The following is a 16,018-nucleotide window of genomic DNA, read 5'->3' on the forward strand; positions in this document are numbered from 1 at the left end:
CGTTATTTAATTCAGGCTGAAATATTTGTTTGTCATGATGACAGTACGTTGAAGTAGAATGATAGATGAATGCAATAAAAACTTTATTGCACTAGTGCAATAAAAAACTTCTTTTTCCACTAAATATAGTTCAATAAAGTTTTGCTTTTTGTATGAATGTAGAAAAAGGTATTTGCTTCATTTTCGGTTTTCCTTCTATTTATTATATGTGGCTCATTGTATCGCATCAAAAATAAAGCTGAGTCGCACTTTTCCTCTCTGTACGTATCATTTGGTGAGCTTTCTCAGCGGGTTTTCCCAAAAGACAGGTCCGTGGCCTACACGACGACACCAGAGGGGACACACAGAGAGTGTCTATCTAGATTGGAGGCTATTAAAAGAATCATTTAATTATAGACTCCCAGGAACGGGTTACAAGTTGACGGAATTAGTTTACTTCGCAGGTAATAAATAAGGAAATACAGCATCGACCTTCGGGCGATATTTTGTTTGTTTATATTTTTAATTATACCAGCGTAAAGTTGTCTTGTCATCGTCGGATCCATTCTCTCTCTACTGCTCGACCTGTAGCTTATTGCCGACTCGATATTTTCGACGTTAAGTCAAGGTTTCACGCAGTTTCGTCGTTTCGTTCTAGGAACTCGAAAAAAAAATTGCTCCTTTATATGGAGGAGGGTGTTCCATTGAGTGACCCCGGATGTTTATTACGTTTATTGTCTACTTACAAATTTTTTTAAACTAGATACTCCTCTTTTGTTTTGGGTCCAACTACACATATGATGTGATTTTAATTAAAAAGTTTATACAGGGTGTTTCCAAATTAGACGTGAACCTTGGAGGACGTGTTAGTATGACTCATTCGCTGTCGTTTGAGCCATATTTGTGATAACCAAAAAACAACAGTTTACGAGATATTTGAGTTCTTGTGACTATCAGAAGATTTCTCACCTTACTACATTTTTAGTCAATTTTTTGTACGTTGACCAAATTTGATTATAACTTTGGATTATTTTCGTGGCCAGTGGGAAGTCAGGATCTAACACCGTTAGAATAGATGAAGCAGCAAAAGATTGAGAGCACGTAGATTGAGATAGCACGTGCTTCTATAAGAAATAGGGGAGGTCATTCCAAACATAATTTATGAATACATTTTCTACTGAAATTTTGAGTTTAATTGCAATGAAAAAATATTCAACTCATTACTTTTCTTTCTTTGCTTGTTTCTTCTTTCGAATCAAAATCTGCCGAAACAAAACTAGCGCCTACATTCTAACGAAAACTTTTTTAGGGAATGAAGATGGAATTTGGCAGGTTTTTAAAATAATTTTGTCAAACATAAATCGCGGAATTCGAAAGTTGCAGGCAAATTTATATTAGAAGTTTACTATTCTTTTCTTCATATACCAAATTTCAAATCATACTATTTCTTATTCAACATCTAATACAGCATATTTTTGCTTTTTTCGTACATATAATAATAATAATAATCTTTATTAGTTGATCAACTATTTACAACCCTTAAAGTAAATAGAAGAAAACTCAAAAATGCTCCCCAACGTGAGAAATCAACAATCTCTTGAACACTGTATAATTGGTGAAAATAGTCCAAAATTTAAATCAAACTTGGAAAATGTAGAAAAAACTGATGAAAAATGTAGTGTGGTGAGAAATTTTTTAAAGAACACAAAAATTCATATTTGAATTTTTGTGATTTTTTCCGAGATATTTCTCCGAAACTGTTGATTTTCGGTTGTCAATTAATATGACTCAATCAATAACAAATCACTAACACCTCCCTCAAGGTTTACGTCTAATTTGAAAACACCCTGTATAAATTGAAAATATATCACAATCCGACAACGTAATCTACCCATGTTAGGAACATGTAAAAATTGCTTATACTCCCTCTATCTATGTTTGTTACTCTATGGGTTCACTTATCCACAAAATTGAATATAACCACTATTTAACCTTTCATAATGAAGCGTCTCAAAATTATTTGACAAGAATGTGAGTAATATTCTATATCCGGTCAATATCAGTTCACTCTACGGGTTAAGAATATGAACATTGTTATGATTTTATCGTCTTTGTGGTGAAGAATTCTGGGAAAAGCCAATCCAGATAAAATCCGGGATTTTCTTGTATATTTGGAAAAACTCGAAGCATTGTCCCACTTATCTATCTATTTGGACCTTGATTGATAAAGACAACGAGGACTACAGTAATTTATCAATTTCCGACAAGTGTATTCGAAAGAAAAAATCATCTTTTGTTCTTATTTTATCTTTAATTAAGCAAGAGTATCACAATACTCACTCAATTGGATCTATAACAGAGGTTTATTATAACCACCATAAGAAATAATTTAAAAAACATATGATCTAAAAGTATAAATATAATATTATTTGATGCCAACTACATATTAAACAGCAACTCAATAGTTTATTTTGTTTCAGATGTCAAGATGAATTGGATGTTACATAAGAATATTCATCGAACGTGGACCTTGTACTCTTTGTTCTTCATCCTGCTCTCTGTTGGTACTATAGCCGAATCTTACGAAAAATGTCTGACCGATTACCCAGGTAAAATTTGAAAAAAAAAAGTTATTTTTTTTAAGTTTCAACCTCGATTTCAACTCGATTTCAATTATTTTTCCTTTTTGCAGAAATACATGCCAAACGGTATCCCTACTACAAGAACAGCCCAGTCACCATCAAGATCGACACTTCTGATAGGATATCGCACAAACTCAACTCTCATGCCTTCATGATTTTTGCCCAAGAGGTGTTAGGCTACCCTAGGATGGAGCTGTCTTACTTTGAAGACCACTTCAACATTTTCGACACCGTCGACAGGCTGGGTGACCAGGTTCAAACCAAGTAAGTATTTTTTTTCTACTAGTATTCTTTGCTTTGAGGAGAATTTCACCTTTTTTCAAACATACAAAGTGGTGAGACTATCGTCCAACGATTCGATATTATGTTCTCAGATGTTTGCGTCATCAAAAGGCTTTGATATCGACTCTTTTGTCGTTAAATCATAATCAAATTCCTTGTTTTTCCAAAACAATAAGCCACTTTGTTGGTAGGTCTAACTTACCCGAACTTACCCTTAGATCTATTTAGCTACATATACATTCTGTTTGAGAATATATGGATTTTTCTACTACATAAATATATTTTGCCCACAGATCTACCTTATCCATATATCTAGGTAGCTCATAGATCTATCCTGTCCACAGATCAGTCTAGTCCACAATCTATCTTATTCTTGCCCATAGATGTTTCCAAACCTCATGGATAGATCTATGGGCAAGATAGGTATAGGGCCTGTATAGATTTATGGGCAAGGTAGATGTGCAAACTAGATAGATCTATGGGCAAGATTGTGGACTTGAAATGTCCACAGATCCACAGGTGAGATAGATTTGTTATCTAGATAGATCTATGGGAAAGGTTAATCTATCTAGATAACAAATCTATCTCACCTGTGGATCTTTGGACATTTCAAGTCCACAATCTTGCCCATAGACCTATCAATTCGCACATATACCTTGCCCATAGATCTATCCAGGCTATACCTATCTTGCCCATAGATCTATCCAGCCCCTAGATTGCCCATAGATCTATAGAGTTCATATATCTACCTTGCCCATAGACCTCTTTAGCTCACAGATCTATCCTAACCATATATATTTTCAGTCCAAAAATCTTGCCCATAGATATATCCAGCCCTCATATCTACCTTGCCCATAGATCTATCTTGTCCACCGATAGTTCTACCAAATTGATGATATACCTAGCGGGCTTGTTTCTTCTTTAATGTCTGTATAATAATACTCCCTTCAATATTCGGGTGAAGCAGTGCCTTTATAGTTGTTTGAAAGTTGAATGAAAATATATTCTTTTGAACGATTTTAAGACAACTTTTGCATTTATTCTTTCATTTAACGGCATTAACTAAGGTCCAATTTTTTTTTAAATAAAATATCCGTCATGTCGACTACAACCTACATCGCAACGAATATGATTTTCTCGGAAGCTTGTACGCTTGTTCTTGCTAACGTTATTTACATTTAACCGACTGTAATGAACGAATGTTGATATATACAATTTTTCTATCGATTCTCCATGAACTGTGAACATAAATATCACGCACGTTATCAGCCAACAACATGTTGAGATTATTAGCGCCGATCTCGATATTATTAATTCAGGAAATTATGAATCAGTTAACCAGCTTCGAAGTAAAGTAATAATGGAGATTTAGGTCGACTAATACTGAAAATATTTCATTCTGTAGGTGTGGGCCAGCTAATATATCACTTATACATCCGTGATTTTGGTTTATTATTGCCAGCGATACCTTTGAAAGCGTCGGAATGGAAAAAATGAAAAAAAGCATCGACTTGAAGACAGTATTATTTCAACGCTCATTTATTTGTCGTTTGATCTTATCTCACATGAAATATTTTGAGTTTAAGAGATTATTGAAACAAGATAGTCTAAGATAACATGAAACAAAGTCGGGTCAGCTGGGGCCATTTTCCTTACTGATGGAATCATCAGTGGTCCCTGCCTTATGCACCTCCGTAGCTATAATAAGCTTGGAGGCTCTTTCAAATAATTGAACATTTAATATTTATTCTGGTCCGAATCTAATTGAGGGAGGAGTAATGTTTTTGTCTTCCTGCAGTATTCCCAAAGCAACCATAAATCTGGAAGTCTGGGTATCCCCCGACAAGGATACCATAGACATGGAGAGCTTGCAACGGGTCGAAGATTGCGGAAACGTAGCCAACACAGGAGGAAGGTTCGGTTGGTTCATACCGAACGATCTGACGAAGCCAATCGACAAGTTCTACAAGAAGTGGTATCCCGAGATCACCGAGGTGTCTTGGTCGATGTTCAGGAACCCCGAGTTGTCTTCTTATTTCGACGTTGATGAATCTGACATGGATATGATAAGGGAGAATTCCTTCAAGAATCATAAGACCAAAGAGTAAGTAATACTGTTTATTGAATTTTTGAAATATAATACAGTGTTCAAAATTTTTGAACTAACATTCTAAAAGTCAGTAGAATGTGGCTTCGTTTACAAGGTTTTCCATTCAGTTCTACCAATTTTCAAGCACTTTTCGAGTGTATTGATATAGGCTTGGTTAATCGATCGTCTAGAGGTATGATTCGATTGCCTGCCTTTCGTCTTCTTCTTCGTGACTTTGTTGGATTCGTAATAATTAAACTCTTTTGAATTATTTACATCTATTTACAAAGCCACAATTATACAGTACAAACTCAGTATTGAGAAGATCCTAATAACGTCCTAATTACAAGTTTCTCACTACGGTACTGAATTTCGTCTTCAACTCTAGTTTTAATTACTCGAAACGTCTTCGATTATCACGTCTTTGTCGTACTTCAAGTTTTCGGTCGTCTCGTCTTTAACTTGTTCGCGACTCGTCTTAATCTAGTCCGCGAACCGTCTTTTCGTCTTACGTCTTAAGTTGACCGACCGAACTTGACTCGTCTCCGTCTTAACTTGAACCTTACCTGTCTTCGGCTTAATTTGAACTGTGCTCTCTGCCGATTGGAACTTACCCTGTCTCGAATATCGACCTCCCTTCTATCGGTTTGACCACACCCTTAGGGAAATTACCATCCCCTAGTCCAATAAGAATTTTGCCGTACCGCCCACAAAGATCTTCGCGGATTCCTGGAAATCGAATATTCTCGAAGGACTAGAACCTGATACACAGATGTGACACATCTGGTACGACCGTGTTGTCTTCGAACTTTCCCAACCCCCCAATGAATCTCTTCAAGATTTACAACTCCATGACATATCTTCGACACCTCGAAGAATTACACATCCTTTTTACATTATATGTACAATAACAATTCGTTCCCTGTAAATTCATTGAAACTGTCATGCCCTCGACACTCGAAGAAACTAATAGGTCTCCAAGCATCCGGTTGACCATCGCAATTATTTACAGGGAACAATAACTGGTTCCTACATTGATTCTTATTTCTTCAATGTTCGCTTTTGAATATCGAGTTGATTCATCCTGGACTAAACCCTACAAAAATAATCCAACGGCTTCAAATCGTAACTCCTAGTCGGCCACGCCCAATTGCATCACCATTAGGCTTTTAAAAATTTTGCAGACATTGTTGCACTTGATGTTGTTCCATCCTGTTGAAAATAAAAGTCTTTTAACCGGAAAAAGTGCTTGAAAATTGATTGTTGCCTCAGTACCGATTTCAAATTCGTCTACATTACGCCGAAGAGTGAGTCAATTAACTGAATAATGTCGTCCATGAATTCTTCTTGAATTTCTCCTAGTTTTCACAAGTATTTTGAAAAAACAATTTAACAATTTCTGAACGTTGTTGAAGCGTGTATCTCCCCATGACTAAATGGCATAACCTACTGAACAGTAATGACATAAGAAATGTCAAAAAACAATACACATTGTTGCCATTATAACTATTTAGTATTGTATTATCCCCATTAGGTTATATTCAAACATACACAATATTCCTTTCAGATACTTCTGCAAAAATTGCACCTCCGAAGGAATGTACATACCCCAGCGCTGCAGGAAGAATCAAGATTGCGCCTTGCTCCTTGCCCCAGATTACCTGTCCACCAATTTCGTCGTTGAACACATCGATGAACTTAAATTGTTCGTCAAGGTCGTTTGGCTTGGCGACAACCTTCCCAAAGTGGTCAAATCCTTGAGGCAGAAGTACAAGGCCGGGGGGTTGAACAAGAGCGTGGTTTTTATCACTTGGACGCCCAGCATTATGGTGATGGACGAGAGAGAATTCATCACAGTCGGTTTCAAAAAGTGCGAGTTGTTAAATTCTTCCAGCCACCTGGGGTGCAAATACGAGATCAACAGATTGGTCAAGTTCGCTTGGATAGGTCTTCAGGAGATAGCAAAGCCTCTGCTGGAGGCCACGAGGTTGTTTTCTTTCAGGGAGAACGCTTACGAGTCCTTGTTGAACGAGTACCGTAGGAACCCAGAGGGTGGGGTGAGAAACGCTGCTTGTGAGTGGATGAAGAAGTCCAGGTTCATCTGGCAAGACTGGAACCCGGTGTTGGATTCCAAGATATACATCGGGGGTATCTTCCCCATGCATAACTCCCCCTACGTTGGGCAAGGTATAGCTTTGGCTGCGAAAATGGCAGAAAGCGCAATCAATGAGAACAAATCTATACTCGGTGACTACAAGTTGGAAGTGCTGATGTCCGATGGACAGTGCAGGTCGGATCTGGTGATGAAGATGTTCATAGATTACGTGGTCAACAAGCAGTTCGAGTCTTTGATAGGAGTATTGGGACCGGCTTGCTCCGACACCGTCGAACCTTTGGCCAGCGTGTCCAAACATTACCAAACAATGATCATCTCCTACAGTGCCGAAGGGTCAAGTTTTTCCGATAGGGAGACTTATCCTTACTTCTTCAGGACCATCGGAGAGAACAAGCATTACAATCAGGTCTACGTCAAGTTCTTCAAGCACATGGGTTGGAAACAGATTGCAGCTTTAACCGAAGATGGACAGAAATACACCGAGTACATTTCGCAGATGCAGAGCTTGCTGGACGACTATCAGATAACGTTGATTTCGAATAAGAAGTTTCCAAGGAACCCTGGCGATATCAACATGAGCAAGGTAGGAAGTTCTGAGTTTATACATTTTTAGTGAATTTATTTATGTATGCATTATGTTGCTTCATTTATTTCTCTTCGTATCCACTAAAAACAAAGATAAATTTATGGTTTACACAAGATGACCGCATGCTTGGCCTGTATATTGTATTTACAATTTTTTCCTTGAGATTGCATAAATAATCCATCGAAATGAATAGCCTTGGATATTTTGTTTAAAAGTGAAAATTAACCATATCATAATAAATTATAGATTTTAATAAATCGGAATTGGCTTTAAGGAAATTGTTAATGTTAAGAAATGGATAATCAAAAATTCATGATAATGTACAACCACAATGACAAAGCATTCGAGGATGGTAACACCTAATTATGTTTGTTTTGTTCTAAGATTACATGTAATTATAAAACCTATTTTCCTCGTCCATGATACCAATTAAAGATGAATGAAACAATTCAAAGATTCGTGTGATGAAATTTCAACAGGAAGTTCAGAAACACACTGGAATGTTAATCAAGTTGAAATGGTTAATCTCTTGGTTGTGAGATGAAAAAAAATTATAAATACAAGGTGTCCCAAAAAAAAATTATATGTAAAAAAAAAAGATCGTTTATTGATTATGAAAATACACTATTTGGGAATTTATTTCTTAAAAATGAACTGTGGAGGGGAAGGTGCAATGAATATCACCTCTTCTGGAGATTAATATGCCTGGAAAAATTTCACGAATTCGTGGCAGATACGCTTTAGACGTGTGTGAAGTAGCTCCATACTACTGGACCCATGTTTTTTGGTTACAGCTGCTTTAGATCTTCGTGCAAAATTCGGTGTAGCGATGATCTATGCACATTCAAAGCACTTGTACGCTTCTGAATGGAATGTTAGGGATCATCACGAACAGGCCGCCCTAGTTTTGATTTGTCTAGTGTTGAACTGGTCCCCTCAAACTTTATTATCCATTACCGAATGGGAGGAACTCTTGGTGCATCATTTGAGTGACGAAAACCTTAAATATCAGAGATATTTTCCTCGCGCTATAGTCGCAGTATGGTCGCTCCCTAAAAACGCTCCTTAGCTACTAAATTGCCAACAGCCAGGCTATTCCCCGCGCTCCTCCTAATCATTGAGAATTAAGCTAAAGAAATATAACACTTCTCTTGACACACTGTGTATAGAAAAAAAATCTTTATATTTGTTACTAAGCCACAAAAAAAAAATTATAAAAAGATAAATTTTTAATCAAGATTATATTAATTATTAGGTACCCTTCAAAATTAAGAAAGTCATTCTTCATTTTTTGAATTCACGACTTTTTTCCAGTACCTGGAAGAATTGAAGAAACAAAGAGCCAGAATTATCATTGCCGATGTGGTGGATGAGGTTGCAAGACTCATTATGTGCGAAGCGTTCAAATTGCAGATGACACCGAAGAAGGGTTATGTATGGTTCCTTCCAATATCTTACAACAACCTCCAAGGAGGAGAAATAAATTGTACTGCCCAAGAGATGTTGGAGGTATATGGGTGAAATCTTGAAATGCGCTATTTCAGTTTTAACCAATCGAATTTCAGGTGACAAATGGTTATTTTTCACTAGCCCATGCCTACTATGGCGACGATAATGCGGTCATGCAAGAAAATATCACCGTTAAAGAGTGGAGAGATAGGTATAAGGCTCGTTCGAATACTCAGAAGATGTCGGACTATGCAGGTTATGCCTACGATGCTGTCTGGACTTACGCTCTGGCTACAGATAAACTGGCCAAGACTGATCCTGAGGCGCTGTCACATATCCATTCGAATACGACCATCAAGTAAGTTTTCCAAAATTATACTAATGTATAAAATTACTTAAAACATTGACAACGCTGTTCGAATTATATTTGAAAGTTCATTAGCGACATCTAGTAGGGAATAGCGATATTATTCTTAATTTGGGGGCACAATAGACTTAAAGGTGGCAGTGCAAGATAATCGCTTAACAGTGATCCAAAATTTCATACATACCTCTTGTGGGAATTTTATGAACTACTTAAGAAAATACAGGGCCACTCATTAATGAAGAGCTCAAGGTATAGGTATCTACGAAACTAAAAAGCATTCTTTATTTGACTAGAAAGCACAAACTAGAATTATCATCTTCTAGGAACTGGGCAATAATTTTGCATGGGAAGAATCAATGAAGCTTTGTACAACTTCACTGTAAACTTTTGATCAATTTTTACGTGTAAGATAATAATTTTTAAATAAAATCATCTCAATCGAATGTTCAATTATTCTAGTCTACTAATGAATCTCTCCAAAAATGGAATTGTTTTTTATTCATTCACGTAGCATTTCTGAAATGTTTGAACTTCGGGAATATTTTTCTTCAATTTTTAGCATTAATTTTAATTTTAAAATTATCTATGCTGGACCAGTATTATTACGATTTGCGATTTTGACCTGAATTAGAGAGAATCGTTCGACGGTGGCGCTATCTAGTTTGAGAATCGTTTTCGCTGAACTGCCATTGTCCTATTGAATTATTGGTTCACACATGTGGTGCCATCTCTTAACGCTCTCATGAAGGTATTTCCAGTAAGAGGTTTCATTTCGATAAAAAGAAGAAAAATATATTTTAAGAGGAATCAATAGATGTTTATTTCATTGTAAAGAGGAAGGTATGTCATTAACGATGGAAAATGATATCAACTAAATGGCCGCAACGGCTACTGTTGCAACACCATTTAATGAAATTTTTCATGACCAATTCGCCCATTTGGGGCTGCATATCCTCGATAGTTCCAAAAATCCATCTTCAAAGTCATGAATCGGTTGTGGAGCATTGGCATAGACCTTATCTTTCACGTGACCCCAAAGAAAAAAGTCTAAAGGTGTTGAATTACAAGATCTCGGTGACCAATTGTGATCACCTCTCGAGAAATAACATAGCCAGGAATTTTTTTTACAAAATTGCGAATATATGACAATTAACGCTGTCTTGTTGAAAATAAACCTCGTCCACATCAATACCTTCCAATTATGGTCATAAAAAATCACTTATCATCTCAGATCGAAGAAGAATCGACAAACCTGGGCTTTGGTCAACACTACGGGCTGCAACTGCAGTTATGTTGTCGGTTGTTCTTGAGCGACGCACACAGTTTCGATTCTTCACATCACTAACTTGTCTCAACCTGTAAAATTTTCACCATTTGTGTGATGAATTTTAACAATTTCATTGCGTTGTTGAAGCGTGTATTTTTCTATTTCTAGTAATGGCGTAGTTATTACTTGTCAGATGTCAAAAAATTACAGCTTCAAAAGTTAGAACTATCCAGATAGCGGCCCATTCAGAAAACCCTATATAAAATCCCATTTTGATTAATGAAAATTTCAATTTTTCCAGGAAACTCGTGGAAATCATCAATGACACCGATTTCATGGGCGTCTCGGGAAGAATTAAATTCAGAGGGGGACCCTCAAGGTTCTCCGTCATCAACATCATGCAGTGGTACGACAACAAGACTCACATCGTCGGTCAATTCCATCCCAATCTCACCGATCACACTCCCGTCATCCATGGTGGACGCCTAGAGATAAACTCCAGTCTGATCAGGTGGTTCACAGCCAACGGCAAGAAACCCGACGACGGTAAACTACCGCCAGAGACATGCGCGTTGGAAAGCTTGGCCAGGTTCTTCGACGTGGACTGTTCAATGGCCATAGTCATCTTGAACATCATCGTAATCAGTACTGTGCTGCTGATCATCGGATTCATCATATACCATCTGAAGAAACGGTACGACAGGAAAGTTCAGGAAGCCACTAATGACTACATCAAAAACCTAGGTTGGTGGCACAACATAGAGAGCCTGAAAGATTTGGGCATGCTGGAAGTGTCTAGGAAAGACGTGATAATCAATCGTAAGATAGGCGAAGGCTCTTTCGGCACAGTGTTCGGAGGTGAGGCTTGCTTCGAAGAAGGCTGGTTGCCGGTTGCAGTCAAAACCTTAAGGATGGGCGCGAATACCGACGAAAAAATAGATTTCCTATCTGAAGCGGACATAATGCGAAATTTCGACCACACCAACATAATAAGACTACTGGGTGTCATTATGGAAGGCGAACCTCTCTACGTTATAATGGAATTCATGCTGTACGGTGACGTTAAGACCTACTTGTTGGCTAGACGACACTTGGTGTTCCAGAAGGGCGGGACTGAAAATAACGAGATCAGCAGCGAGAGACTGACTTCGATGGCGTTGGATATAGCTAGGGGGCTCAGTTATCTAGCCGAGTGCAAGTTCGTTCACAGGGATTTGGCATCGAGGAACTGTTTGGTCAACGGGAATAAGATGGTTAAGATAGGCGATTTCGGAATGTGTCGTCCTATGGCAGATAAGGAATACTATCGTTTCGATCGCAAAGGTATGCTTCCCGTTAGGTGGATGGCACCTGAGAGTCTGGCACTGGGAGTCTTCACCACGGCCTCGGATGTTTGGAGTTACGGAGTGTTGTTGTATGAAATTGTGACCTTCGGTAGTTTCCCGTTCCAAGGACTGAGTAACAGTGAGGTTCTGGAAGCTGTCAAACAAGGAAAAACGTTGACTGTGCCTAAAGGAGTTAAACCGCAATTGTGAGTATAAAAACTTCTCAATCCAAATCTATACATTTAATAAAACACTAGAAGCAGGTACAAGCATAACGGAACAAAAAATGCATTTTTTAACTTGTCTGTTCATCTTTACACTCTAATTTTCAAAAGTACTGCACAGTTATCAGTTAAGATTAGTTTTAAGCATTCATCAAAATCGGATGAAGGTCTGCTAATCATTTATGATTTTAATCTAGAAAAAATGAATGTTGTGTGGTGTGAATATATTTCTCTAAGTAAAAGGAGAAGAAAAAACCCTGTACGTCAATTCCAAATGTTTTATTGAATAGCTACATGTTTCGATCTCCGAAAGATCATTTTCAGGTCCTACTGATTGAAAAGAAAACAAACAGAGCAATCAATTAGCAGGTCCTGAAGATGACCTCTCGGAGATAGAAACATGTAGTCATTCAATAAAACATTTGGAATTGACATACAGAGTTTTCTCCTTTTACTCAATATATTACTCCAATAAGAGATAATGGGTTACGTTTCTATATATTTCCCTAATCTTGTGGAATCATTCTGCCATACCTTGAAGAACAAAATCGTGCGGGAATATCCCAGGTTTAAGCAGATTTCATGGTTATATTCAATTATTATGGGTATGGGTTAGTATGGTTAGTAAGTTGGTGGTCCGTATATATCAAATTCCTCAATAACCAGTGACTATTTCCTCAAACTTCAGTGAGCCATCTGTCACCAGAGTAACCATACTTTTATTCTGGTTAGGTTCGGTAACTACGCCCACTCGGCTTGACAGTTGTCATTTTAATTTTCGGATTATTGTTTATGAACATTTTCCATTACATCTAACTATCAAAAACTTTATTTTTTTAATTATGAAACAAATAAACTTCAAAGCTATTAAGAACTTTCAGTTGTTTACAAATTGAAAGAGATAAACCATTTATAACCTCCAAAATTCTCAGAGAAAAATTTGGTTGACCTTTGACAAGTGTCAGGTGGTCCGTAAATGCGAAGCAGGTTACTTGAAATATTGAAAACTAGAAACTAGTAATTTCGGCGATATACGGACCATACCCTATATGTTTGTGCTCGGAACTCTCTTGTCAAGGATTTATATATTATCTGTCAAATTTGTGATACAGAAAACAGTTCTGCCAACCAACATTATTTAAGGTAAAAATCACTAAACGATATTTATTTCATTAATTTCAATAAAAATTCAGTGAATTAGGGAAAATAATGTATAATACTCATACAGAAGGCTTATTTCGAACATTTGATAATTTAATAATTGGGAATTATGAACTCGTATTATAAATAACTATTCTATTCCAGGGAAGGACTCATGAAATCATGTTGGAACAGAACAGCAAAGGCGAGGCCACAAGCCAAAGAGATAGTGGCATATATCGCTTGCTATAAAGACCTTTTAACTCCATGTCTGGATGCTCCACTGTCCTCTGTGCAAATTGAAAATTCTGACGAATTGGAAATGCGGTTCCCCAACAGAAAAGGCTCAACAACGCCTACCACCAAGAACTTCCCATCGTTCAGCAGAAGAATTTCAGCGACCAAAGTGACAGAAGCACGAAAATTCAAAAAACAGGCATCGATACCAGAAAATTCCGTCAGCATACCACTTGAATCTTACTGTCCCAAGGAGCCCCTGTTGAACGAGCAACAAGAAGTTCCCACCACAAACCATTACCACCTTGTACCGTCACAACATGCAAGCAACGATTCCGGAGTGCAAGAAGACGATGATTACATGCCAGCTAGCATGTTGATGAATGGACACGCCAATACGAAAATTTGAAGGAAGCGCACGCTTCCATGAGTAAACATTTCAATTTCTGCCAATACTTATATCCGGAGGAATGATTAGTGAGTTCCTGTTTGCAATTATATCCGATCATTCCATAAATATGTAGTTTTCTACATATCTCTGTTTCCGATTTCTCTACACTTTCGATATTTCCTTGAAGGGGATGAACCCCTTGTTCTGGCTTATTTCCAAGCGCAGGTTCCATTCAATCCAAAGATTTCTTATGGGGGCTTGGTAGCCCTGAAATAATTGCATCACAATACAAAGCTTTGAAGTACTACCTACAATAAACAGGAAATTATTAAACTGTGATAAACACTTGGGAGCATTTTATTGCAATTTGGTTTGAAATATGTGCAGTATAAAAGTGGTTTTTTTTTTGGAGAAATCTTTTATATTTTGGCATTAACATTTCTCATTGAAATTCGGTTATATACAATCAGCTAACATTATTTCACTGCCACTTTGTTTTGGAAGAAGCATTTCCAAATATTTTTTTAGTTCAACCGAAACTTTGAAACATGAAATCTTATGTAATGAATAGTTTTGTCCGTCCTAATTTGTATTTTTTTTTTGTATGAAATGAAAATGTCAATAATGCTACAACGATAAAACAATGAATTAATAAAAATCACACAATATGGAAGAAATACTGTCATAATTTAGTTATCAATATGCATATAAAAGTAGTTTCCTTTTCTCTTATTGGACTACTAGAAAAGTTTTCAAACCAAATTGATTGCATACTGCAAGGAGTTTAAATAATTGTTACTACTTCACATCACATCACTGATAAAACTACTGACTATGTAAATTGGATTTCTAATAATTCAACTGAGAAAAAATTACCTATGATTAGTGTGCCCATAAGGATAAAAAAAATTAAATATAATAATGTCAGCAATTCTAGAGAAAATTAAATTTTACAATATGAAGATGGGCACCCAGAAATGTAAGATGATTACCAATAAAATATTTAGAGAATATATTTTTGGACTTGTGAAATATTCTGACGCCGACAACTTAGGGCAAAGTCAACTCACTTTCGAATATTTACTGCTTGAAAGCAACCATGACTATGTTTTTCTTAGTTCCTTCTATCTCTGATAGTAGTTTCTTGAATGAGAAGTCTTTCCTTATTCCTGCTCACCTGACTTTACGAATCCTAGTCAATAACTAAATTAATATTATTAAATTAATGGATATTAAATGTATTTTGTTTATATCATATTCTCTTGGATGTGAAAGCTTTTCAAGGTGGACAGAATAAAAGCCAAGTTGGGGCATGAGCTGATTGACTCTGTAGGATTGCTGCTACTTTGATAGGTGTAAAGAAGTGTCTCGATAACTAGCAACATTGTAGAAATTTTTCATTTTCCTTTTGTTCATTTAATATTCAAAAGAAGACTAGTTTTTGTTAATGTCAATGTTTTCAAAGGTCCGTAATTCCATTATATACAATCAAATGCAATGATTGTATCAGTATCTGTTGATTTAAATCTTGATTAGTGACAGCGATACCAAATATGCACTTGAGACTTTCTTCTTTATACACCTTGATACTTCTTATCTATAGTAATTTATTTTGCATTAATTATGTTATAAGCTATGTTGGTGTATGTATGGCAGACTGACTGAATTTGTGTGGCATATATTTTGATATGCGTCTTGTACCTGATTTAGATTTAAGCTATTTTTTAAAAATATTTATACTATTTCGTCCAAATATCTTCATTATTTTCTGTCATGTCGAAAGAAAAAAATAAATAGTTATATTCATGATATTACACTGTTATTTATTCCCTTCGTTGCAATTCCAATCTCATTCCTATTTCTTAATCAAAAAGTATTATTAATAATGTTTGAATATTCTTGGATGTATCCCCTGGAGAATTTT

At 36.5% G+C, this 16,018-nt stretch overlaps 1 protein-coding gene across 3 annotated transcripts in view; it reads left to right on the top strand.

Annotated features, from left to right (window-relative positions):
• Positions 1-15,903, top strand: part of LOC123679301 — a 142,639-nt gene extending 126,736 nt beyond the window's left edge. For all 3 annotated transcript variants that reach the window (XM_045616818.1, XM_045616819.1, XM_045616817.1), the window contains 8 exons: positions 2,460-2,588; positions 2,672-2,885; positions 4,702-5,007; positions 6,560-7,691; positions 9,009-9,203; positions 9,260-9,501; positions 11,079-12,308; positions 13,632-15,903. In XM_045616818.1, coding sequence (XP_045472774.1) covers positions 2,468-2,588; positions 2,672-2,885; positions 4,702-5,007; positions 6,560-7,691; positions 9,009-9,203; positions 9,260-9,501; positions 11,079-12,308; positions 13,632-14,112 — 3,921 coding nt within the window. In that variant the 5' untranslated portion in view covers positions 2,460-2,467 and the 3' untranslated portion in view covers positions 14,113-15,903. The remainder of the gene's footprint in view (positions 1-2,459; positions 2,589-2,671; positions 2,886-4,701; positions 5,008-6,559; positions 7,692-9,008; positions 9,204-9,259; positions 9,502-11,078; positions 12,309-13,631) is intronic.
• Positions 15,904-16,018: the final 115 nt, after the last annotated feature.

The sequence above is a fragment of the Harmonia axyridis genome, chromosome 4, assembly GCF_914767665.1.
Source record: "Harmonia axyridis chromosome 4, icHarAxyr1.1, whole genome shotgun sequence".
NCBI classification, from domain to species: Eukaryota; Metazoa; Arthropoda; class Insecta; order Coleoptera; family Coccinellidae; genus Harmonia; species Harmonia axyridis.